The sequence below is a fragment of the Hippopotamus amphibius genome, chromosome 7 (genome assembly GCF_030028045.1).
Source record: "Hippopotamus amphibius kiboko isolate mHipAmp2 chromosome 7, mHipAmp2.hap2, whole genome shotgun sequence".
In the NCBI taxonomy this organism is placed as follows: domain Eukaryota; kingdom Metazoa; phylum Chordata; class Mammalia; order Artiodactyla; family Hippopotamidae; genus Hippopotamus; species Hippopotamus amphibius.
The window spans coordinates 69,415,773-69,439,716 of record NC_080192.1 but is presented as its reverse complement, the minus strand read 5'-3'; the positions used below and the strand labels follow the sequence as shown (position 1 = coordinate 69,439,716).

At 47.5% G+C, this 23,944-nt stretch overlaps 2 protein-coding genes across 6 annotated transcripts; one reads left to right on the top strand and one right to left on the bottom strand.

Annotated features, from left to right (window-relative positions):
• Positions 1 to 1,478: 1,478 nt before the first annotated feature.
• Positions 1,479 to 12,694, top strand: GGCX (gamma-glutamyl carboxylase). 4 transcript variants are annotated; one of them, XM_057741052.1, is made up of 15 exons: positions 1,496 to 1,671; positions 2,066 to 2,236; positions 3,376 to 3,534; positions 4,311 to 4,476; positions 6,243 to 6,321; positions 6,774 to 6,880; positions 7,735 to 7,898; positions 8,250 to 8,515; positions 8,663 to 8,794; positions 9,168 to 9,319; positions 9,758 to 9,927; positions 10,143 to 10,273; positions 10,572 to 10,719; positions 10,891 to 11,086; positions 11,487 to 12,694. In XM_057741052.1, exons 1-15 carry the CDS (start codon positions 1,629 to 1,631, stop codon positions 11,683 to 11,685), a joined length of 2,283 nt encoding a protein of 760 aa, XP_057597035.1. In that variant the 5' UTR covers positions 1,496 to 1,628; the 3' UTR covers positions 11,686 to 12,694. The 4 variants fall into 4 exon arrangements, 3 of the variants coding, with proteins under 3 accessions (XP_057597037.1, XP_057597035.1, XP_057597036.1); XM_057741053.1 differs by lacking the exon at positions 1,496 to 1,671 and adding an exon at positions 1,882 to 1,956; XR_009054622.1 differs by lacking the exons at positions 4,311 to 4,476; positions 7,735 to 7,898; positions 8,250 to 8,515; ... (5 more) ...; positions 10,891 to 11,086; positions 11,487 to 12,694 and having other exon boundaries at positions 1,479 to 1,671; positions 6,774 to 6,874.
• A 2,372-nt stretch (positions 12,695 to 15,066) lies between these two features.
• MAT2A (methionine adenosyltransferase 2A) lies at positions 15,067 to 21,822 on the bottom strand. 2 transcript variants are annotated; one of them, XM_057741055.1, is made up of 10 exons: positions 21,615 to 21,820; positions 19,300 to 19,377; positions 19,083 to 19,205; positions 18,703 to 18,815; positions 18,472 to 18,615; positions 18,076 to 18,294; positions 17,667 to 17,849; positions 17,382 to 17,515; positions 16,647 to 16,702; positions 15,067 to 15,606 (listed from the first exon to the last, which is right to left on the bottom strand). In XM_057741055.1, the coding sequence occupies exons 1-10, from the start codon at positions 21,703 to 21,705 to the stop codon at positions 15,506 to 15,508; spliced, it is 1,242 nt and encodes a 413-aa protein (XP_057597038.1). In that variant the 5' UTR covers positions 21,706 to 21,820; the 3' UTR covers positions 15,067 to 15,505. The 2 variants fall into 2 exon arrangements, with proteins under 2 accessions (XP_057597038.1, XP_057597039.1); XM_057741056.1 differs by having other exon boundaries at positions 15,067 to 16,702; positions 21,615 to 21,822.
• Between the last annotated feature and the right edge of the window lie 2,122 nt (positions 21,823 to 23,944).

Here is a 23,944-nt window from a genome sequence, read left to right as displayed (position 1 = left end):
TCTTTGTTTTTGTCTTTTTTTTCTTTAAACAAAGTATCATTTTACTTGACAGGACATTGGGCACACTATGGTTATTCGAACTGGTGCATTTAGCAAACATTTTCTCAACAATGAAAGGAGCCTGTTTGTTCAAGGAAACCAATAGATGGTATTTGTTGCCAATGTTAAATTTGAGCTTTCAAGTGAAAATTAAAATTTAAAAAGTTTGTATCTGCCACTGTGAGCCTGGCAGCTTCCCAACGTTTAAGAGACTGATTTAAAACAGCTGTGTAACTCAGTGAACCAATGTTTTCCAAATGACCATGCGAATGATTTTACAAAATCATGCGTGGGTAAAAGGTCCATTCAAAGTGCAAAATATACCAATGATTTTAATGCATTAGAGCATAAAGTTCATTATATGGTTTCCAATTCCACATCTGACTAACCTTCAGAAAACAACCACTTGTAAGTTTAAATGTGGTATCAAAGAATATCCACAATTATCTAAACAGGCTATTAAAATGCTTCTCTTTTTTTCCAACTAAGTATCTGTAAGGCCAGGTTTCCTTCATATACTTCAATCAACACTATTTCATAATGGAATGTAGGAACAGAGAGTCCAGCTTTCTTAAATTAAGCTAAACATTAAAGAGATTTGCATATATTCTCATGTATTTTTTTGGTGTGGAAAATATGCTTTTTTAAAAAAATGTTATTTATGTAAACATGTAATGGGTTTATTTTTTTTTCTTTTAGTGAATCAATACGTATTTTAAACATTCCTCAGTGTGTTTCCAATATGGTAAATACGGGAAAATATAACCCATTATAAATAAAAGCTCTTTAGGATTCTCAATAATGTGTGCAGCAGTGTAAAAGGGTTCTGAGACTAAAAACTGTGAGAACCCCTACTCTAAGATGCCTTCCTCTGATCCTGCTGGTCAATCCCAGTGCAGGGAATTAGATGTGACAGTGCTGTTCAAGACTCACCTCTCTATAAGAATTTTCCTGATCGACTACTCTATTCACTGCCCCTACTTCTGCATACCCTCTGCAGTTATGTTGTTCCGGTTTCTCCTGCTCCTTTCAAACCTCTGGCTCACGGCAGGTACCGGAAGAGAATAAAGGAACTTGCACACAGTTTCTAGACAGAGGCAGCCTTTCCAGGTGCGTCCTAATTCGGCGGGAACCTTTCTGGGAAGAGTCTGACATTTGCGCCCGCGCTGCTCACATCGGGAGAGGCCTAATGCGGGCGGGGAGGGACCCAGGGAAGTTGAGGGCGCTCCGAGTCTTCTTAGGTTGAAAGCGCAGAGAGGGCTCGGGAGGCCTCTGGGAAAAGATTGGTCTTTCGGCGGAAGAGCGTGAAGCCCTATGACACCTTCGCTCCTCCTCAGTCACCGGGAACTGAGGGGCCTGGCCACGCCCCCTCGCGGCCGCGTCGCCCCGCCCAAGCCTCCTCGCTCCGCCCTCTGCCCCCAAGCAGGGAGCCCGGCGCGGCCGACTAGGGCTCTTCACGACAGTCCCGGCGCTTTCCGGCCGGCCTGGCGGGTGCTGATGTGTCGGGGAGGCGGGGCTTAGGGGAGCCTCCCCTCGAGACGCCCCCTAGTTGGACGCTGTAGCCGGGGCGGTCTCACGTCCCCGAGGCCATGGCGGTGTCTGCTCGGTCCGCGCGGTCCCCGCCCGACTCAGGTAGGCTCAGAGCCCCGCCTTGTGGCGGATAGAGAGGGGCGCGGGTTTCGGAGGGGTAGGGGCGGGAGGACTGCCCTGGGGGACCTGGGGAAGGGAGCGTCCGATGGGAAGGGGCTTATGGAGAGAGATTGCAGTCTTCGGCTTTGGGTCTGGTGATGACATTCAGGCCTCTTTGCGGTTAGGGGGCTGTAGTCTGAGAAAGGTTCTGGGGCATTGGGGGATCCTGGAGGAGGGGCTGCACTGCAGGGATGTTTCGGATAGTCAGAGATCAGTGAGAGAATCCAGGTAGGCAAAGTCCTGGGGCTATGATATCTGTGATTTGAGGAGGAGCCAGTTTTAAAGCGTCTCCATTCCTGTACGCACACACACAACTTTCTCCATTTATTGGTTGCAGATAAAGTACAGAAAGACAAGGCTGGACAGACCTCAGGGCGCCGTCAGGGCAGCCGAATGAGGAAACTCTTGGGTTTTGAGTGGACAGATGTGTCCAGCTGGGGGAGGCTGGTGACCCTGCTGAACAGACCAGCGGATCCTGCAAGCCTGGCGGTCTTCCGTTTTCTCTTTGGTAAGTCCAGTTTCTGGGAGAGGCCAGCGTGGTTGGGGGTGGGAAGATGACAATCGTCCCTGGTCCGTTTCTTGGTTACTTACTTGCTTCGTGGACTTACCTTCCTTTTCCTAGGAGCTGAAGTTACTGATATCCTGGAAGAGGTCTTTGTGACCCAGTTTTTTCTCCTCCAAATTACGGTTTGGAGACCAGAAATGCTTTGATCTGAGGGTGTAAGAAATATAGAGGCAGAGGAACAGGAACCCGTTTTATTTGTGGCATGAAGTTGTCTAGTAACTATGCAAAGCCCTAGACCTCAGAGAAACAGCAGGGGTGGCAGGGCAGACATTTAGGCTGTGACTCCCTGATCCGGATCTTTCTCGTTCATAGGCCACAGCATGTGTTTGGAATGGGCTACAGCTGTGGTGAGGTGTTACTCCCCTTAACCCAGTGGTTCTCAATTGGGCGAGATTTTGCTCTCCAGGGGACATTTGGCACTGTCTGTTGACATTTATATTTGTCACATCTTGGAGGTAGGGGGGGAAGGGCACTAGGTTGTTACTGGCATCTACACAGAAGCCAGGGATGCTGCTGCGTGACCTATGAACCACAGGATAGCCCCCCCACCCCCAGCAAAAAATTAACCAGGCCAAACTGAATAGTCCTGGGATTGAGAAATCCTGCCTTAACTGGAGATGGCTTCCTGGCCCGAGTAGCCCTTCTGTTTACCCCAGTGTGCTGACCAAATACTGCTGAGCCTGGTGGGCCAGGAAGTAAAAGAGGTCGAGGAGCACCACCCCAGAGCACTGTCTGTAGCCAATAGGGCAGACCTGTACAAATATGACTATCAGAACCTGAACAGCTTTGATAGCATTTTGTATGCTTCTCTCATTTAATTTTCTCGGAAACCCTGCAAAATATTTGAGCCCCCTTTCACAAATGGGGAATTGGCTCAGTGAGGTGCAGTGGCTGTCTGAGATCACGCAACTGGCAGAATGCCTAGCACAGAGTAGGCACTCAGTGATTATTGTTGAATGAATTCTTTCCCGGATTAGGAAAGAAGTCTGACCCTGGAGCTGGGTGTGTTCGACTATATTCCCGTGTGTTCCACAACTCCCTCTGCTTAGGCCTAACGGCCCCCTCCCGCTCTGCCTCCTCAGGGCTGATGATGCTGCTGGACATTCCCCAGGAGCGGGGGCTCAGCTCCCTGGACCGAAGATACCTGGACGGGCTGGAGGTGTGCCGCTTCCCCTTGCTGGACGGCCTGCAGCCACTGCCACTGGACTGGATGTATCTGGTCTACACCATCATGTTTCTGGGTGAGGGAAACTATAGGAGAGATGCGAGTAGTGACTGGCCTACCTAAAACCCAGAAAGACAAAGCATGCTGGTGAATTACCGAGGTCTTGAGGTTCTTATTTCACTTCCTCTGTGACTTATAATTTCATCCTGCTGAACTGTGTGTCATCTGAGCTGTGACCCCATAACTCCCTTTGAAATATTGAAATAACATTTAATTGAAATTAATTTTTACCTGGTTATAAAATGTCTGATGACTTTCCTAATCCCACCCACAGCCTGTCTCAGGGGAGCTGGGCCTGTGGTGACCCTTTGACCTCTTTTTTTTTTTAAACTTAAAAAAAAATTTTTTTTTTAAACTTAAAAAAAAATTTTTTTTTTAAACTTAAAAAAAAATTTTTTTTTTAAACTTAAAAAAAAATTTTTTTTTTAATTTTATTTATTTATTTCTTTATTGGCTGAGTTGGGTCTTTGTTGCTGAGCACAGGCTTTCTGTAGTTGTGGGGAGCGGGGGCTACTCTTTGTTGCGGTGCATGCCCTTCTCATTGCAGTGGCTTCTCTTGATGTGGAGCACAGGCTCTAGGTGTGTGGGCTTCAGTAGTTGTGGCACATGGGCTCTAGAGCAGAGGCTCAGTAGTTGCGGTGCATGGGCTTATTTGCTCCACAGGCATGTGGGATCTTCCCGGACCAGGGATCAAACCCGTGCCCCCTGCATTGGCAGACAGATTCTTAACCACTGCGCCACCAGGGAAGCCTGACCCTTTGACCTCTTAATCCTCTCCCCCACAAATCCCAGGGGCACTGGGCATGATGCTGGGCCTGTGCTACCGGATGAGCTGTGTGTTATTCCTGCTGCCATACTGGTATGTGTTTCTCCTGGACAAGACGTCGTGGAACAACCACTCCTATCTCTATGGTTTATTGGCCTTTCAGCTGACGTTCATGGATGCAAACCACTACTGGTATGAGCCTGGGGAGAAAGAGGGAGGGGTTGGTTGCGTCAGGATGGTTATCAGAGATAGGGGCCCAGTGAGGTCCTAGAATTTGTCCCAGCAAGCATATTTTCAGTCATGCCTGGCAGAGTGTGGTTACAAGGTAACACGTTGATTTGAATGCATTGGGGAGGGGGAGGTCGGTGAGCCTGGGGCTCTTGGGGTGACAAAAAGCAAAATGGCTGCATTCCCACCCCTTCACTCTTTCCCTATCTCCCCAGGTGCCTTGATCTGTCCACTTCCTGTAATCCTCTTAGAAGAAGAGAAGACTAAAGCCAGACATAGCTGTTTTCAGATACTTCAAGGGTGGTCATGTGGAAGAGGGAGCAGACTTTCTCTATGTGAGCCCAGAGGGGCAGAGTTAGAGCCAAAAGTAGAAGTTGCTGTGGGGCAGAGTCATGTCAGAAGGAGAGGGCCCACCAGGGCTGCTCAGCAGTGCTGTCCTGGGAGGAGATAACCCTCCCCCACCTCTGGCTTAGGTGACAGTCTCTCAGGGGAGGTGGAGAAGGAATTTGGAGACAGGGTGGCAGGGCAGATGACCTTTAAGGATTCTCCCATTATTAAGTGAAAAGCAAGTATGAGCTGTTAGTACCATGGGTATAGGGAAAAAAAAACCTCAACCGTTGGATTTGTTAGTGATTTATCAGTCAGTAATTAAATTTCATGCATCAGTACACACATGCAGATACCCCTTTTGTAAACCTTTACATTCATTCAGAGTGGCCAGCTCTCATCACAAAAAATTAAGAAGTACTTAAAATTTCATGTTTATGCCTTTTACACAATTTGAAAAAAACACCCATCACTTACTGAAGGCTTTCCACATACCAGGCATTGTGCTAAACACTTTTAATTTTTCCACGTTGTAACCCCATGAGGTCCATTGTGCTGTTCCCGTTTTATAGACGAAGAAACCAAGGCTTGAAGAAATAAAGGATTTGCCTAAGGTCACATAGCAGCTAAGAGCCATAAATGAGACTCCAGCTCTCCTGAACTATAGACTCCCATGCTCTTGACCACAAGTGTCAGCTGCCTCTTTCCTGGCTTCTCTGCTCATTCTGTGTCTTCTTGAAAACCTGCTTTGCTTCTGCCTCCCTACATCTAATCTTAGTAACCTGTTTTTATCAGTTTTCAGCCTAGGTGAGCTGTGAGCAGGTACTCTCTGGCACTAGATCCTAGCATCCAGGTCTATGAAATGTCAGTTTGTCTAGGAAATTGGAATTTTTAAAAAAATGCACTATATATTCATACACCTTTAGCTTTTCAAACATTCCCTCAAATTTGTTCTTTTTCAAATTCAGTCATACTCTAGCATTGTAGTCTTTTTCCTGGTTTGTTTTATTAGGACAAACTAATTTGCTAACTAACAAATGGTAAAGACTGAACTTTGTTTTGGTTGTAACTCACTAGTAGTATTTCTGTTAGGACTGAGAGTAATCATTGTTACAGTGTGCTCATATAATTCTAAAGGGCCTCAGAATAGCCCTGAGGACCAGAGAAGATGTGGGAGATGTCCTGGGAGAGATCATCACATTGAAAAAGCAAGGTGGGGGCTTCCTAGGTGGCGCAGTGGTTTAGAATCCGCCTGCCAATGCAGAGAACACGGGTTCGATCCCTGCTCTAGGAAGATCCCACATGCCGCGGAGCAACTAAGCCCGTGTGCCAAAAAAAAAAAGCAAGGTGGAAGGAGGACTGGACTGAGAAGCTCTCCTCCATCCTTCTCCCGCTCACTGCAGGTCTGTGGACGGCCTGCTGAACACCCGGAAGCGCAACGCCCATGTGCCCCTGTGGAACTATGCTGTGCTGCGAGGCCAGGTACAGGATTTCAGGAGAGAGGGAGGTGTTCTCCACAGCCATTGTCAGCACGGCCGTCCCACTGCCAGCCTGCACTCTGCTCTGCCTCCCTGGATCTTGTTTTTTTCCCCTTTTGCTGGAAAGCTGGGCTGTCTCTCCTGTTGTTTCGAATCCCCTAATCTCCGAGTTCTCTTGCATTGTCATAGAAGGAGTAGAGCTTTGTTCCCGCTAGATTAGAATCCTCGTGAGGAAATCATAATGTGACTTTCCTTGGTGCCTAATACTGTGCCTGGCATGGGTGGGATGTCAGAAGATATTTGTCGGCTGAATGAATATCTGAGATGAGTGAAAAAAAAAGAATGGATCTCGTCTCCCTTGGGCCCTGAACTGAGCTCAGAACTGATTTGTGACTGTCTGTAGAGGACAAGGTTCTGACTTTGTTTGAACATCCGTTTCGCATTTTGTGTTTACAGATCTTCATTGTGTACTTCATTGCGGGTGTGAAAAAGCTGGACGCAGACTGGATGGAGGGCTACTCCATGGAATACCTGTCCCGGCACTGGCTTTTCAGTCCCTTCAAGTGAGCGGCAGGGCAGCGGCCTCGTGCGGCCTGGGTGCAGAGTGCGGGCTCACCTCCCTCAGGTCGTGGTCACGGCTGCTGTTCCCACTTTGCCTTAATTTGCCACGTGTTTCCCTCTGTCCACTCATCTCCCTATTCAGCAGAAGGCAGAGTCGATGATATCAAAAAGTCTAGGCCTGGCTGCCCCTGGGAGGTTTGCAGTGTGATCAGAAACGAAGGGAAAAGAAATAAAGGAAAGGGCCAGCGCTAGGTGACTTGGTGAGTGAGGCAGTGCCCCCAGCAGTTGCTGTGGTGGTGCCTCTGTCTTCAGGTTGCCACCCCAGCCTCTTGCTGGGATCCCTCAGCTGGTGTGCCGAGAAGATGGACAGTCAGCGCCCCTGCTCCAACAAAACCATTGTTCCCAACTCTTTCCAAAATAGAGCTGCTCCTCTCTGACGTCTCTCTTCCTCCCATTTCTCCTTTCCTCTTCTTTTACTTTGTTCTTTTCCCTCTTCCCTGTCATCTCCCGGTTCCTGAAGTTTGACAGCATTATTAGTGAAGTGTTCCCCCTTTAAAATTTCTTCTCAAGTATAACCTCCATGAAGAGCCTGCCCCCCCACAACACACACACGTCTCAAATTTTGCCCTCAGAGATGCACCCTTGCTTATTACATAGGGTGTGTTGGAAAAAATTGGACACCTGAAGTGTGTGGAAATGAAAAGGGGTTGGAAAGCCCTACCAGAGGATGTCTTTGTGCGGAGTTCTTCTGCCCACCTGCTGGGGTGATCCTGCGGCAACGACAGGGTAGCAGAGGTGCATCTGTGTGGGTTTGCCGAGAGTGCTGGTGCCTGACCTTTGACCCCGGCATCCGCAGGCTCTTACTGTCCGAGGAGATGACTAGTCTGCTGGTGGTGCACTGGTGCGGACTGCTGCTCGACCTCTCAGCCGGTTTCCTGCTCTTCTTTGACGCCTCAAGATCCATCGCCTTCCTCTTCGTGTCCTACTTCCACTGCATGAATTCCCAGCTCTTCAGCATTGGTCAGTTCCTGTAGTCGTGTGGGAAGTAGGAAACCCCAGGTGTGCAGGGGAGGGATGAGCCAGCAGTGTGTGTGGCAGTGGGCGATGGTGACGGGGACGGGAGCTAAGCTGAGCCGGATGCGGGCTCTGTGAGATGGAAACAGACAGGCGGCCTGGGGCTTCGGGGCTCAGCTAGTACTAGTATGCTGTGTAGTAAGTTTCTCTGGGGAGTAATAGCCTCGAGTTGAGGACTTCTTTCAGATCATGAGTGGAGTACCTGGGAGAGGCTGCCTGGGGGACGGGGACTGAGGGGATTACCCACGCGTCCCCAGCCAAACTCCTGAAGCGCTGGTCCTCTCCCTGCTTGTCTAGGTATGTTCCCCTACGTCATGCTGGCCAGCAGCCCTCTCTTCTGCTCTCCCGAGTGGCCTCGGAGGCTGGTGGCTCACTGCCCGAAACGGCTGCAAGAACTGCTACCTCTCAGGACTGCCCCTCAGCCCAGTGCCTCCTGCGTGTATAAGAGGAGCCGGGCCAGAGGTGGCCAGAAGCCAGGGCTACGCCATCAGCTGGGCGCTGCCTTCACCCTGCTCTACCTCCTGGAGCAGCTCTTCCTGCCCTATTCCCATTTCCTCACCCAGGTACGTGTGGGCTGGGGGTGAGTGTGAATAGTGGCAGAGGTGACAGCCATTGGGAGAGAATGGAGCTGGTCTTGTGGACCTCTCTTGGTAGAGGGTGGTGTTAGCGCACGGACCATCGAGCTGAATCCCGCTGCCCGGCCTCCTCAGGGCTATAACAACTGGACAAACGGGCTGTACGGCTATTCCTGGGACATGATGGTGCACTCCCGCTCCCACCAGCACGTGAAGATCACCTACCGTGATGGCCGCACCGGCGAGCTGGGCTACCTTAACCCTGGGGTGAGATGCCTGGTGCTGACAACTTACTCACGTTCAGAGCCCCCCTTGAGCTTTGGGGTCTGGTTTGGTCCTAAACACAATTATAAAATAACACACATTTGGGTCCACGCTGCCCTTTCTCTGGTGCCATGTGAAATCTTCTTTTGTGGGGGTCGAAATAGGGCAGTGTCATTCACTTCCCTGAATTGAGATGAAATTTAGGAAAGCTGAGTACCACTAGCCCAGTGATGAAAAAATTCTCCCACAAAGTTTTTTGGGTTTTTCTGTTTGTTTTTCTGTCGAAACTGGCAGTGGCCCTGTGCCGCTGGCAGGGCACGACCTGCCCGGGAGCTTGGTAACGATGAGGTGGGACTAATGTGGGGGTTTGGGGCAGGTGTTCACACAGAGCCGGCGCTGGAAGGATCACGCGGACATGTTGAAGCAATATGCCACTTGCCTGAGCCGCCTGCTTCCCAAGTACAATGTCACTGAGCCCCAGATCTACTTTGATATTTGGGTCTCCATCAATGACCGCTTCCAGCAGAGGTGGGCAAGGGGAGCAGAGAAGGGGGAAAAATGAAGCCCAGCTCTTTTTGCCGAGATGAGTAGCCCATGCTCCCCAGTGCTGTCTTGCTTGAGAGGCTGTCCTCTGGTGCATGTCCCTGTTGACCTGGTTGTGGGCATAGCTGCTTGCCTCCAGCAGGGGGCACCATCGTCCTGAAGAAAAGGTAACTCACTTATTCTCTTAGAAGCTGTTAACACAACTCTCCTCAGGTGGCCACTAACCCCCTTTCTGCCCAGTGTTCCAGAATCTCTTTCCCCTTCTCTCTGTCCTAAACTGGCAATACCATGCTGATGTAGGCCATTTCTTCTTTCTGGAACACCTGTTTCCTCTATCTGGGAACAGTGATGAAAAGAACAGAACTGGAAATTTTGGTGTGTAGGTGGCGGTGGCCTCCTTACAACATGGTTTTCTTTCCTAAGGATCTTTGACCCTCGTGTGGACATCGTGCAGGCTGCCTGGTCCCCCTTCCGGCGTACACCTTGGGTGCAGCCGCTGCTGATGGACCTGTCTCCCTGGAGAACCAAATTACAGGAAATCAAGAGCAGCCTGGACAACCACACCGAAGTGGTCTTCATCGCAGATTTCCCTGGTATGGAGGAAAGCAAGGAGGCTTTGCTGCCTCCCTCCTGGCGTCCTTGGCCAGGGACATGGCGGGTGATGGGGCGGGGAGGGTGCACTTCTGGTGGGAGGAAGGATTTTGAAACCCGAGATGGGGGGTGTTGGTGATGGTGTGGTTTCTCTGTTCCGGCTGGGAGTGCGTTCACTCCACTGTGGGCTGGGATGGGGAACTCTTGACCTTGGCAGGCCTGCACCTGGAGAACTTCGTGAGCGAGGACTTGGGCAACACTAGTATCCAGCTGCTGCAGGGGGAGGTGACCGTGGAGCTGGTGGCAGAACAGAAGAACCAGACTCTTAAGGAGGGAGAAAAAATGCAGGTATTTTGCTTGAATTAACAATGGTAGACAAGTTTAGATGAGTGGAGTTGCTTTATTATAGACTCAAAATGCTTTAACGTAACAATAACGCAGTGGGAGCTCAAAAAACAAGGGCCCGGGGGCGGTGAATAGCCTCATTCAAGGTTCTAGGGGTCAGTTCCTTTGGGCTCCAAAACACAAGAAAAAAGATGTCTGGGTGGGGTGGGGTGGGGGGTGGGCGGTGTGTGGTGTCTGGAGGCCATAGGCTGGGTAGGGAAGGGCTAGAGGGTGAAAGAGATCCATTTCTTCCTCCGGTCAGTTGCCTGCTGGTGAGTACCATAAGGTGTATACGATGTCACCCAGTCCTTCCTGCTATATGTACATCTATGTCAACACTACAGAGGTTGCACTGGAGCAAGACCTGGCGTATCTGCAAGAATTGAAGGAGAAGGTGGAGAATGGAAGTGGTGAGTATATGAAGATTTGGGCTGAGATAGCCCACTTTACAAGAAGTCAGGGTTGTGAGTGAGAATCTAGCCGTTAAAGAATGAACTTGTATCTAGCTGGGGAAAGAGGAGTTCTAGAAGAGAGAATGCGTGCTCTCTCAGTGATTGCTCTTTTTGCCCTCTTCCGGGCAGAAACAGGGCCTCTGCCTCCAGAGCTGCAGCCTCTGCTGGAAGGGGAAGTCAGAGGGGGCCCTGAGCCAACACCGCTGGTTCAGACCTTTCTTAGACGCCAGCAGAGGCTCCAGGAGATTGAACGCCGACGAAATGCCCTTTTCCATGAGCGACTCCTACGCTTCTTGCTGCGAAAGCTCTATATCTTTCGCCGCAGGTAAGTTTTACCCACAACCATACATGTCTTTGCTATCAGATGTTTGCAGGCTGGGTAACTTTTCTCTGGTGAAGGTAACAGCGGGACTCTTTCCCAGGAAAGGACAATCTAGTGCTAAATTTCTCCCTTTTCCCCTCTCCCTGATTGAATGATGTGTCTGATGGCCGCTGTCTTATCTGCAGCCTCCCCGTGGGTTACTCCTACCCCCCCCCCGGAATCCTCTACCAGACTGTGTAAGGAGTGGGGTGACCTTCCACCTGGGATGTGGGGGTACCTGGGGGGAGATTCTTATGTATGCCTGGGTGAGAGGGGGTAGGACCAGGTGTCCCCTGAGGGCTTTGGCAGGCATGCCTATGTTGAAACAGGAGTTTGGACTGCTGGCTTTTCCCCTCTTTTTCAGCTTTTTGATGACCTGTATCTCACTTAGAAATCTGGTATTAGGCCGCCCTTCCCTGGAGCAGCTGGCCCAAGAGGTGACTTACGCAAACTTGCGACCCTTTGAGCCAGTTGGAGAGCCGAGTCCTGCAAACACAGATTCTAACCCTTCACATCCTGGTCTTTCGGAGCCAGATTCTGACCCTGTCCACTCAGAGCTCTGAGGGAGGCCAGGTGTTGGGTACGGATGTGGGAGCAGCAGTCCCAGGACCATGACCTATGCAGTGGACATTTGAACAAATTACTTCAGATTTTTTTTACCCTTTTCTTCCTTATCCATAGCTCTAATAAATTCGAAGATGATAGATTAGAGGAACCAAGGAAATACAGCAAGGATAAGATTTATCAATCCAAGGGTGAGGGGCTTGGGGAGGGGGGTTAAAAAACAATGTGCAAATGTCTTTCTAGGATAACAAGGTGAGAACCAGGTTTAAGGTGAGCAGCTCCTTGGTGAAAGAGATGTTATGTTCTATGATGAACAGAACCGCTGGCTGCTGTCAGGTGTTCGCCATGTGGTGGGCACTGTGTGAAGCACCGGCCAGCACTACTACACTTAGTCCTTAGCAGCCATAAGCCCTGTTTTACGGTTGGGGAAACTGAGGCCGAGAGGTACTATAATTTGCTCAGAGACATATACCTAATAAGGATGGACCAATGGTTTGAACCTCAAGTCTGACTTAAGGTCCTGCACTCTGCTTCTTGTAATTTTCAGAATCACTAACAATAATTCTGAAATAACGTAGTTTAAAACTTGTCTACTTATGAAGTACGATTAGGATAGTGATCAGGTTTTAAATGCACAGAGTAATTTTCTCTTCACTGCTATTTTGGTTCCTTCTTTTTTCCTATAGTTATACAGCCAGTACGTTTTTCACTAGCAGTTACGAGCATAGTTCGAATAGCACAAAGTTAAACTAATAATGAAATGTAGATGATTAGTAGTGGTATTTACCTAAAAGTAAGCTTAGTAATTAGCATTATTCTAGCCTTTAATGAGCAGGAGGTGATGTAAAGTAAGATTTAAGCAAACTTAGTGAGAGATTCGGGAATGTTTACAGTCCCTTTGTAGACTTTGGATGTGGAAGGTTTGGATGTAATTCAGGCAGATCCTCAATTCTGTGAAAATTCAAAGGCCTGGCACTGGGCTAGGAAGCGAGTGTTCATCGAGTAATTAAAAACAAACAAACAAACAAACAAAAACCAGGCCCCGCTTGGCACCTCATGGTCTTGAGGCAGAGACGAGCAGTAGTCTGGCAGTCCCAGTAACTTTGATAAAGGATCGCATCTGTTTTCAGGCTTCTCTTCTCTTCCCGTGCTCCACTCTACCCAGTCTCAGGGATCCTTCCTAGGCAGCTGCCTTTTCACTGTTCACACTTGGGATGTTCACCCCATGGTTTCCAGTGATGCTGCTGCTTCGATTTCTTTCCTGTGCCCTGGACGTGTGTATCTAACTAGCTTCACTGGGATATCCCATGGAGTTTTCAACCTGTCATAAACAACTTGCATTCATCGCCAACTCAGATCTGCTTCTCCTACGTTAGTCAGTGGCAACTGGTTTTTGTTTGTTTGTTTTTAACCAAGCCGTCTGAATCATCAGCCTTGACTCTGCCCTTTTCCTCACACTTCTTAAGATTTCAAGTCCCATCAATTCTACCTCTTACTTCTTGGACCTATTGAATTCATCTCTACCACTTCTGTTCTTTCAGCCTTTATACTGGAATCTAGTTAGGGATAGACCAGAGCAGGGCTGCCATGTAGCTGTGCAGGTTGGGCCTGAATAAAGGCACCCAACTGAGACCAAGTGGAGCCTGGCAATAAGTCCCTCTGATAGAAGGCATCTTGGGGGCTAGTGATGGCTGTGCCACGGCGTCTTGCTAAGAACAATATGGGAAGAAACACTGGTTTTCAGTCCTTTTGCAGATCTCTCAGCTTCGTGATACACCTTGGTGCTACGTTCCTTCCCCACAACTGCTGCCATCACCCCCTTCTCTTTTTCACTTGGTGAAAAAAAAAATAGTTCTTCATTTTGGAAGAAAACTGCTGCAAAAGTATTTTTCTTAATACAGGCAAAGCTGCTGCTCTCCAACTGTTAGTGTACCACCTGTCTCATTTCCCAAATGAAAATTCTGGGGTGGGATGAAGAAAGCCGCTAGTCTACTGGTAAAGCTGTTCACTGGAGAAAGTCTGGGTAATTCAGGTTTCAATGTCCTTTTAGGCAGAAGGCTTTGCATCCTAGCCCCAGCATTTAGGTCTTTTGCCCCTGACCAGTATCATCCCCCTCAAAGCTTAGAAAAGTAAGTATGCCTTTAAACTTACACATGAAATATCTGACATCCCTTTACATTTATGCTTTCAATTCTCAGCTGTAATCACCTTCACCCCTTGTTGTTTGATGCCTTTGCTTTTACCCTCCACAAGCTGGATAATCCCCACCTCTACCCCAGGGCTAGGCAGAGAACAAGCCACCTTTAAGGTCACTCTTTAGTCTGCAAGCTCCTTAAGAGCAGGGTTCATCCTAGTAAATATTGAACTGAACCTTAAGGCAGTTATTTCCCTGGTGCTACTTCACCAGCCTACGAGGACTTATCCCCATGCTCATTTGGCCAACATGGTTATCTTTAGGTAGCTAAGCATTGTCACCTAAAAGCTTTTTGAAACTTACTCTGGATTTTTTCAATGTCATGCAGAGTTGCAGTTCTTAAGTTTCAGAGCAGGTAAGAAGTTTATACTCTAAGATTTAACCTTGCCTTCCCTCCCAAACATGCTTCTCAACTTTTAAGCCTCCAGGCAAACAGGTGTAAGCAAGCATTCCTTGGGCCTCATGTTTGCAACAGTAAAGCACAGTAAAGCATTTTAACCACTCGATTTCATATATGCTGGTGTGAACATGTGCCAAGTAGCTCCCAAGCTCAAGGAAGGATGGCCCAAGCTCTGGTTGGTGAACCTTCTATACAACTGCCACAAACTTAGACTAAGCCTTTGGGAACTTTTAGTATCCTTCATTGTACTTTTATGCTTAAATTTCATTTTAGCTCATTCACTGTGTAAGACAGATTGGAAACTGGTCCCTCTCTACTATTTAAAAAACCCTTTTCAAACTGTAGTATGTACTGAACATGTAACTTGCAGCCTTTAACACCTTAAGGCATTAAATAAACTCAGTTTTTACATTTCCAAAAAGATGAAAATTGGTTTGTTTTCAAGAGTGAACATGATTACTCCTTCCATATCACACTCATGTTAATGGTTTTTACGCTCCTAACCTTAATTTAAAACATTGCTGATGATATAGAAGTGGCTGCTGTAATAAGGAGATGTGAATTTTGGCCACTGCATTGGCCAAAAAAGGCGGTGCTCGACAAACTGAGATCAAACCTTAAACTTTTTTAGTGTGAGAGAGATGATTTAGAAACCTTCTAAATGCCTGCAGTCAGGGTTGAAGTGATTTCCCTAAACCATGGGTGAGATTACAATTACTCAAGTGCCAAAAAGAATGTTCAATTCACATTCATACTAAAACACTTTAAAAGAATAATGGACACAGGTTAAGGTAGAACCTAGCATTTTATTTAGATCTTCATTAAACTGTTGGAATTGAGAACCAGACATACGTAATAAACCTCCAAAAATAGATCCTGAAAGGCACTTTCTGCTTAGGGCAAGCAGTCATGGAATAAGCATGTAAACAAGCTGGCTTCTCTGTACCACACCAGCCAAGTCAGCTTTCTCCATGGCCAGCTGCACCAGCTCTGCCCTCCCTTCTGTTAACACCAGCCAGAACCCCTGTAGGTCTAACCCAAGGTTTTTCTGTAGGACACCTTGGCCTACCTGGGAATGCTGGAAACATGTTAAAGGAATCATGGTGTTGAGGAAAAAAAAAAAAAAAAAAAAAAAAAAAACTTTTAAAAGCTGCCATCTGAGGTGATGGCTTCTCTGTACTTACGCCATACCCCAGAATACAATAAATAAGCAATTAGAAAATGTTCAAGTATGAAGGGATTTCCTCCTCCCCGCCAAAAGCACTGCTCTCTGAAGGAAGCTGGTTTCTCTGTAGCTACACCAGCTGTTCAGAAAGCTCATTGGACCTGGTTTTGAAAACAAAACAAAGTTAAAACCCTGGGAGGAGTTATTGTGCAGTGTGGAGTACTCAGTCTTTCTTATAAAGAAAAAAAAAAGTTATCTGGTACCAAAGTGTGCAACCTACAGACCCTCAGGTACTGCCCTGTGACTTCTCTGTATGACATCACAAGGGTGCCAAGTGCCTGTTTTTCTAGAGCTAGGAGTTGGTGGTTTGGCTAGTGCTGAAACCATGCATAGGATTGGTTTACTAAATAAAAACCTTATTACGTACGTCCTCCAAAAGATAGCTGAAAAGTGGAGAGATTTTGATTTGGTGCTGTTTAAGAGATGGCAATTAAGAGCATAAGCACCAGGGAGATGGTTTAATGGTAACTGCCTTTTTTTTTTTTTCTTATGTCAGGCTAGAGCTCCAACTGGAACTTGCGTTACATGCAAGAATGATTGGATAGGGAACACTCCCTGACAAAGAGCTACATAATTAGAAATGGATCAAGTTATAGGGAGGATAAGGGGAGGCTTCACATCCATAATAGAGCTCAAGACATTACAAATTCATGCTGACAGGGCTGTGGCATTGCCAGACAGAGGCTATAATGGAACTACAAGTACTTTACGTGCACATTACAAGGACATTTTCAGCATTTGGTGGGAAAGTCAATGCAATTAGGGTTTTAGAAGGTTGGGTGATAGGGCACAAAGGTTCAATTTCAAAGCATTATTCACTACAGTGCTGTTGGTTTGTTTCTAGGCAGTTACATGGATCACCTATGCTCACTAAATTCATTATAATGGTGAACAAAACACCTAGGGACAGGAGAGCAAGCCCGACTTACAGTCCCCCACACAAGCTAAAATTCATGTCATTGACTAGAGTGACTGCAACTGATCAGGAGCTGAAAGAGGACAGGAAAATTTAGGAAGAAGGGCCCTTTCCCTCAGAGCTTGAAGGCTTCTCTGTAGCCTACGCCAACAAGTCTGGGGAAAAAAGGCTAACACTTTCAATATTTAAGCTTTTTGGGCACTTCCCATGGGAAGCTGTCCCTACCAAAGTGGCCATAGGCTGCAGTCCTCTGATAAATTGGCTTCTTCAGATCCAGATCCCTGGAATATACAAGTCCGTAACTTAATATGTAGCATTCAATTAAAATAAAGCAAAACAATCAGCAAGACTCATTTTCAAGACTTCTGGCAAATGAGTTCAGTTCTCTGGGGTATGCTAGGAAAGAAGTTTGTGGCAAAAGTGTTTGTTACTTCCCTGGTGTCCAAACTCCTTGCACAGTCCTTATTAGTAACTATAGTTCTTGTTTTTCCGTCCCTGGCTCAACAAATATGAAAATTTGTCATTATTCTGAGAAATTTCAAGTGTCAAAAGCTCATCTAAAATCATGGAATACTTACCAAGGTCCCAGGCCCACACCCTACCATGGTTATTTTCTTTATAACAGCCACGTACATCCCATTTATCTGTACTAAAATTCTTTAAAGTAAACATCCCATAGGTTAACAGGAGCACGAAGCCTGTACCAAATGTGGAGCACTTTCTAGGGTGGTTAATCTAAGCCATGGAGCACTGTAATTTTAGATTTTTCCTAATAGTTTATACCCCTTTACTGAAGGCAATTTAAAAGAAGATAGCAACACATTCTAGGAATTACAATGTTCCCCCACTCGAGTCTTCCTTCACACCTTCACTTTCTCAGATCTGAATATATCAAGTAAATATACACACATACCCACACCCTCAATGTTTTTCACTAGCAATAGGCTTTACCATCTTTACCTGACAATGACCCCAGGGCGGAGGTCAAAATTCTTCTTCACAATCTCTAATAGCTCTCTCTCACTCTTCTGAGAGGTGCCATAATGGAAAATGGAGATAGACAATGGATGAGATACTCCAATAGCATAAGAGACCTAAAAAATTTAAATGTCATAAGAGTCAGTGATCAAAAGACTCACATAATTGTGTAATACATTGGTATATAAAAAAAGGTAAGTAGATAACTGCTAAATGCCCTCCCACTTACATGCCTTTTAGTCAACCCAGTTATATAAAAGTATATACCTGAACAAGAACCCTTCTGCACAGACCTCCTTTAACAAGGGATTTTGCTACCCAACGAGCAGCATAAGCAGCTGAACGGTCCACCTTGGTATAATCCTTTCCTGAAAAAGCACCTCCTCCATGAGCTCCCCAACCACCGTAAGTGTCCACAATGATTTTCCGGCCAGTCAAACCAGCATCTCCCTGAAATTACAGGATTTAAGTTACTTTATGCCTAATCCCTTCCAGTGGTTCTAGATCAGGCTTGTTAAATGGTCATTCAATATCACTTGGCAAATAGCCTCAGAAGATTCACACGTAGGCTTCAAAAAACCTAAGAAAATAGTGTAAGTAGCCAGTAACCATTTTTGCAAGTAACCATGACAGGAGATCCCAAAAAGCAAATTAATTTGACATAGTAAGACCTTACCTGAGGCCCACCAATAACAAATCTGCCACTTGGCTGTAGATGATAGATTGTATCCTCATCAAGATACTTTGCAGGCACAACTGCTTTGATGACTTTCTCCTTCAGGGCATCCCTCATCTCATCAAGACAAACTTCTTCATCATGCTGAACAGATATAACAATTGTGTGGACTCTGATGGGAAGCACCGCACCTCGATCCTGCATATACTGCACAGTCACCTTGAAAGAGAAACAGAGCATCATAACATCAGTCTATTAAACACCTTTGTTCATGGTTCTCCACCTACATTATAATACAGAAAAGAAACACTATTCTTTTCTTAGCTTTAATCAAACAACCTTACTGATGTCCTGTGCCAATGCAATGTGTGTAGCTTTATGATGCTCATTACTTACTTGAGTTTTAGAATCTGGGCGTAACCAAGGCAAAGTGCCATTCCGGCGGAGTTCAGCCAGTTTGGCATTGAGCTTGTGTGCTAAGACAATGGTTAAAGGCATACATTCCTCAGTTTCATCAGTGGCATAACCAAACATCAAACCCTATAAAAGGAAAAGTCACCAATGCAATCAATTCAAGCTTCAGAATTTAATGTTAGAAGAAATGCAAATAGATGTCTACCAAGATACCTGGTCTCCTGCACCAATGTCTTCCTCATTCCGATCAAGATGAACACCTTGAGCAATATCTGGTGACTGCTGCTCCAAGGCCACTAGCACATTACAAGTCTTGTAGTCAAACCCTATAAACAAAACATTTTGTTTTAAAGGGCCATACTAATACTTTGTATTTACAACAATTATCTGGAATTCTAAATGCTGCTAAAGAAATCAAATATAACTAAAACTCAGTACTTTTAGAGATAGAGAAAAGAATCGGACTGGAACAAAGAGTAAAAGTACACAGAGCAGAATTAAATACTCACAGGAATACTCTAGAAGATACAACTAGAGGACTGAAGAAAATATCTGAAAAAATAAGGTTAGAAAGCCAACTCATTAAAACACACCTTTGGAAGAATCATCATATCCAATGTGTTTAATGGTTTCACGAACCACTTTCTGGTAGTCAACAGCAGCTCTGGACGTAATTTCCCCAGCAAGAAGGATCATTCCAGTTTTAGCAACAGTTTCTAATAAAAGAGAGGTCACACTCAAACATCACTTTTATTAAGTAATTCTCATGCTACCTTTTCATCAGGTGATAAAGCAGTGTTCTGAACCTACCACAAGCTACTTTGGCATCAGGGTCTTGCTGAAGGTGGGCATCAAGGACAGCATCACTTATCTGGTCACAAATCTTATCTAGGAGAAAAAAAATTTCTGGCTCAATTTCTTTAGCTTACTGATAATGTAAGTATGTCATGCCCCTTTCCTGATAACTACAGCTGTGAGGATATTTGTGAGTGCTTTCTTTTAAAAATTGTGGTGGAAATTCCCTGGCAGGCCAGTGGTTAGGACTTCACGCTTCCACTGCAGGGGGCACAGGTTTGACTGCTGGTCAGGGAACTAAGATCCTGCAGGCTGCTTGGCAGGGCACCCCCCCTCCCCTCCCCAAACTGTGGCAAACCTTATAGACATAAAATTTACCAATTTAACCATTTTTAAGTGTACATTTTCCAAGTATGGAGATCTTAACTGCTATACTTAACTACTAAGTAAAGCACTGCTTTTGCAGAAACCATTGCCCACAGAATAAATGCTGGATATAGTGCTACATGTTTCCTAACTTGACACCTTGGTCTTCATATAGCTGTACCACAAGACCAATTCGGACAAGCCAGCAGAACACCCAGCATGTTTAATACATTTAAACTCATTGCTGTATATGCACTTTACACCTTTACAAGGACTTCCTTAAAGAAGTATTTCCCATCTTTAAAGTATGTGACATTTTGAAAAATCAAGTTCCCAGGCAAAACCAATTTCTATTGTTAAATAGAATAGCCACACCATGGAGACTGGTCAAGTGAAAGTAGAAAGAAAAAGTGGTTTATCTTCCATCCAAAAGCAAAGCAAAGAACATTTAGCTTTACAACATTAATTTTCAAAGACAACAATACTTACATTTTATCCCCCCAAATTTAAAATTTTTATTATAAATCTAACCAATCAGAAAGATTAACTGTTTGTCAATTTCTCCCTGATCCTAAGGAACGCCAATTAGAGCAATGAGAAATAATGTCACTTAAAGAGTTAAATGATGAAAGCAACGACACTTCACGAACAAAGGGAATAAATCAGAATTTGATTTTGTGTTAACAGTAGTCCAGGAACAAGAACTAAATAGACTGGAAAATCTCCAAAATATTCTGAATCCTTGTTGATCGTCCCCTCACTGTACTGCCCCTCACTGTAAAAATTAGAACAGACCCCCCCCCCATATCACTTTCCTAAGTGTTCTATAACCATCCAAAAAAATAAATAAAAACCTTCAGCAAAATGTGTCAGGTCAGAGGCCCAGGACAATGTAAACATTTACAAATGCTTTAAACTAATAAAAGGTAGGTCAAATGCACACGTTAAGTTCTCAGCACTGGGGGAAAACCAACAAAACCATCCACATCACACCTGACCTTCACTCATCAGGATCTCGGGATTTATCCTCTAACAGTAGGTTGCCCGTGGGACTTCATCACAGGCACAGTAGGTTTACTAGAGAGAAATGCATCCTTACTCCATCAAACGAGAGATACCTGTCACTCTGGTCATCCTAAGGGTCTGGATCAGTGTCGTAAAATAACGATCTTTACTAGGTGAGGTTTTCAGGCTGAGATCGAAAATTCCTTGAAATAGCTTCACTCGCTCACGTGAAAATTGATCCCCGTGATGGCGGACCGGTGGACAAAGCCCGGAGAAGGACACATGGAGGAAAACCCTGCCCAATGGTCAGCCCCAACGCCATGGCGCCTTACACTTAATTCATGCTTCCTATGCTTTTCACGCACGATCCAAATAAGGCAGGCCTCCTCCGACACGCGCTATATTTAGTTGGAGGCTGTCACCTTGACGCGAGGCCATATACCGGCTAAGGGCATGTCATAGTCTTCGGCGTGGCCAAGGAATGAACGGGGAGCGCGGACGCCCCGAGGCCCGGGCCCCGCTCCGCACACCAGCCGGATCCCTCGCCCAGAAGCCACATGCGGCGAACACGTGGTTGCGGCTGCAATGCGGGGCGCGCGCTCCCGCGGGCCGGACGCGAGCACGCGGGGCGCGCCGCCCACTCGAGGCGGCTCGGCCCACCGGGCGGGGAGGAGGAAATAGTGCCCTCCCCGGCTGGAGCACGAACGACCGCGGCCCCCGCCCTCCCCGATTTCTGGAATCTTCCGCATGCCGGGGCGCGCGGCCGGATGGGAGGGAAGGGGGGGCGGCGGCCACGCGCTCGGCACCGGCGGCGCCACGAGGAAGGCGCGCGGCCGCCACTCTTCCCACCGCCGGCCGGGAGAGGGCCATCGGGGTGGGCACCGCGGCCAGCCGGTGGCGCCGGCCAGGCCCAGCCCTGCGCCCCGCCCCTCGCTCCGCTCCAGGCCCCGTCCGCTCACCTGGGTGGCCTTCCCCCACAGACTCGGAGGTGAAGAGGAACGTGCCCTCCTCGATGAACGCGTCATGGAAGCCGTTGAGCTGCCCGTTCATGATGGTGGCGGTGAGTGAGAGCGGCGCTGAGGAGAAAAGGGAGCGGCGAGGCGGCGACTGCGAGATGCGCGAGCAAAAAGACCGCGTTCTACTCAGCTCGGGCGGGCGGCGCGGAACGAACGAAGCGGCGGGTGGCGCGGCCCACTATTTATAGACGGCGCCCGCGCGCGCCCGGCCCGGGCCCCGCCCCTCGGCGCCGCGCGCCAATGCGCCACTCGCGCGGGGACGGGGGGAGGGGAAGGGGCGGTGCGCCGAGGGGAGCTCGGGCCGAACCACTCTGCCAGGCAGGGGGAGGAGCGGAGGCGACGCGCCTCTCCTGCGAATACTCGCCATCTTAAGCCCTGATAATGAGGGGCGAAGGGAAAGGCGGTACGCTGGGTCGTTGTGCGCTTCCGTGTTCCACGTGGGAGGAAGACAGACAAGGGCTTTATGAGCCCGCTCCCCCGTGCTATGACATGGCACCTCTCTTCCGACCGTTGGCCCGAGGATCTGGCGGCGAGGTCGCGTCCCCCAGCGGTGGCCGCGGGAATCGGCGGGGGTTTTGTCTTCTGGCTCTGCCCGAGGGTCTTTCCGGCTGGCCGGCCTGGGGATGCCCGGGTGACAGGGAGCCAGGGGCCCACAGCCACGTGAAAGTGGCCATCTTGGCTGGTCAGCGTGGTCCTTCGCACGGCCCTGTGCATCCCCGCCCTGCGCGCTGCCGGCGGCTGGCAGTCCTGCGGGGAGCCGTCTAGTTGCTAGCAATTTCTTGGTTAATGGTTCTGTGGTGAAAATGGCCGAAAAGCGGAATAATGGGAGTTCTGCCATCGATTTCAACGATTGCCGTCCCCCTTCTGCCCCCAGCACGAGAGTTTCTGAGAGAGGCCCTTACCCTTTGCTGACCCTACGGTGGAGGCCGCGCTCGGCCCATAAGGCTACAGCCTTTTCTCCAAGAAAGGAGGCTGCTCACAAGGCTGACCTTGCCCTTGCTTTTACTGCCTTGGAGGGGGAAAAAAGTTGAAGTTCAGAGTGTCATTTAAGTCTTCTGTTCAAGAGACTGTTGAATATTGGGCGCGCGGGGTGGGGGGGGGGGGGGTGGCGCGTGTTTCGCCCTTGTGTGTGATTCAGCAGATCTCCTGACAAGGTGAAATGGTCCGTTTCCTGAAGCTTTCACTTTAAAATGTCCACCTGCGTTTGTGCCAGTTTTGCCCATTAAAGGAATTATAGGGAGAGAAGGAAGAAGAACAAAACCGAACTTGAGCCAACGAGGAGCAGGGAGTTGGGGACCGATTTCATGGCTCCCCGTTTGGAAGGAGCCCACAAGTGGCGGGTGGGCCGGTGTCACTTCCTCCCTCCCTGGGGCTGCAGACTCGGTGCGGGGCCGGGGCGGGGGGTAGGGGGGGACTGCTGCTGTCGCCGTGGCCCCGAGCGCATGAACATCGGGTTTAATGATGTTATTAGGGAACCGCCTGCTCCTAGGATAGGATGCAGGTTACCCTGGGGAGATGAATGAGACCACTTGCAGCAGCCTCCAGCTGCTTACCGCTCAGGGAATTAGGTGAATTCGGAAGAACAATCCTCTCCGCGGCTTAAGGGAGGCAAGGTGGGTTTGCTGATTGGGAAACAATGGAAGCACTTGGGCTGTACTTGGGGCTTTGACAAAGAACGTTAAAAAAAAGGGCTCATATCTAGGTTTTATGACCACATTCATGGCCCCTCGAAGCAGGGAGCAAGAAAAGGCTAAAACACAAAAGAGACAATATAGATGTCGTTTTTATTTGTTTCTACTTTTCAAACTAACTTAATGGAAAAATGACTGTGTAAGACTTTCATCATTTCTTATTTGTTTTAGAGTATTTGACTTTTTTTTTTTTTAAAGCAGAATGCCAATTTGTTAACTTACAATGTGTAATAAAATTCCCAATGGAAACAAATTGCATGTGTAGGCTGGTTAGTGCATTATCTTCCAGCAGAAAAATCTATAGGGTGAGCTGGATTATAATTAGAAAGTTATTTGATGGATATGAAGTCAGAACAAGGAGATTAAATTCAATGATTAGGTCATTAAACCCTGATACCCCTATGCTACTTCACAGTTCCTGCCAAGATTAGAATCAGCTGTTCATACTTGCTTCTTACTCGTTCTTAGCATATGTAATTTAATGGTTAAAAGAGTAGAGGTTTGGGAGTCAACCTCTGCCACTTACTAACAGTGTTGAGCAAACAACTTACCCTCTCTCCACATCAGGGTCCTCAGTTTGTA

Bases quoted from the DNA above. Each gene is read 5' to 3' on its own strand.
- MAT2A (XM_057741055.1), bottom strand. From the start codon at position 21,705: ATGAACGGGCAGCTCAACGGCTTCCATGACGCGTTCATCGAGGAGGGC. The intron at 18,295-18,471 runs GTAAGTAATGAG...TTCTCTTTCAAG, and splicing joins GCCCAGATTCTAAAACTCAA to GTGACTGTGCAGTATATGCA. The intron at 17,850-18,075 runs GTAAGGTCTTAC...CTGTAATTTCAG, and splicing joins TTGTTATTGGTGGGCCTCAG to GGAGATGCTGGTTTGACTGG.
- GGCX (XM_057741052.1), top strand. From the start codon at position 1,629: ATGGCGGTGTCTGCTCGGTCCGCGCGGTCCCCGCCCGACTCAG. The intron at 1,672-2,065 runs GTAGGCTCAGAG...TATTGGTTGCAG, and splicing joins GCGGTCCCCGCCCGACTCAG to ATAAAGTACAGAAAGACAAG. The intron at 9,928-10,142 runs GTATGGAGGAAA...TGACCTTGGCAG, and splicing joins CTTCATCGCAGATTTCCCTG to GCCTGCACCTGGAGAACTTC.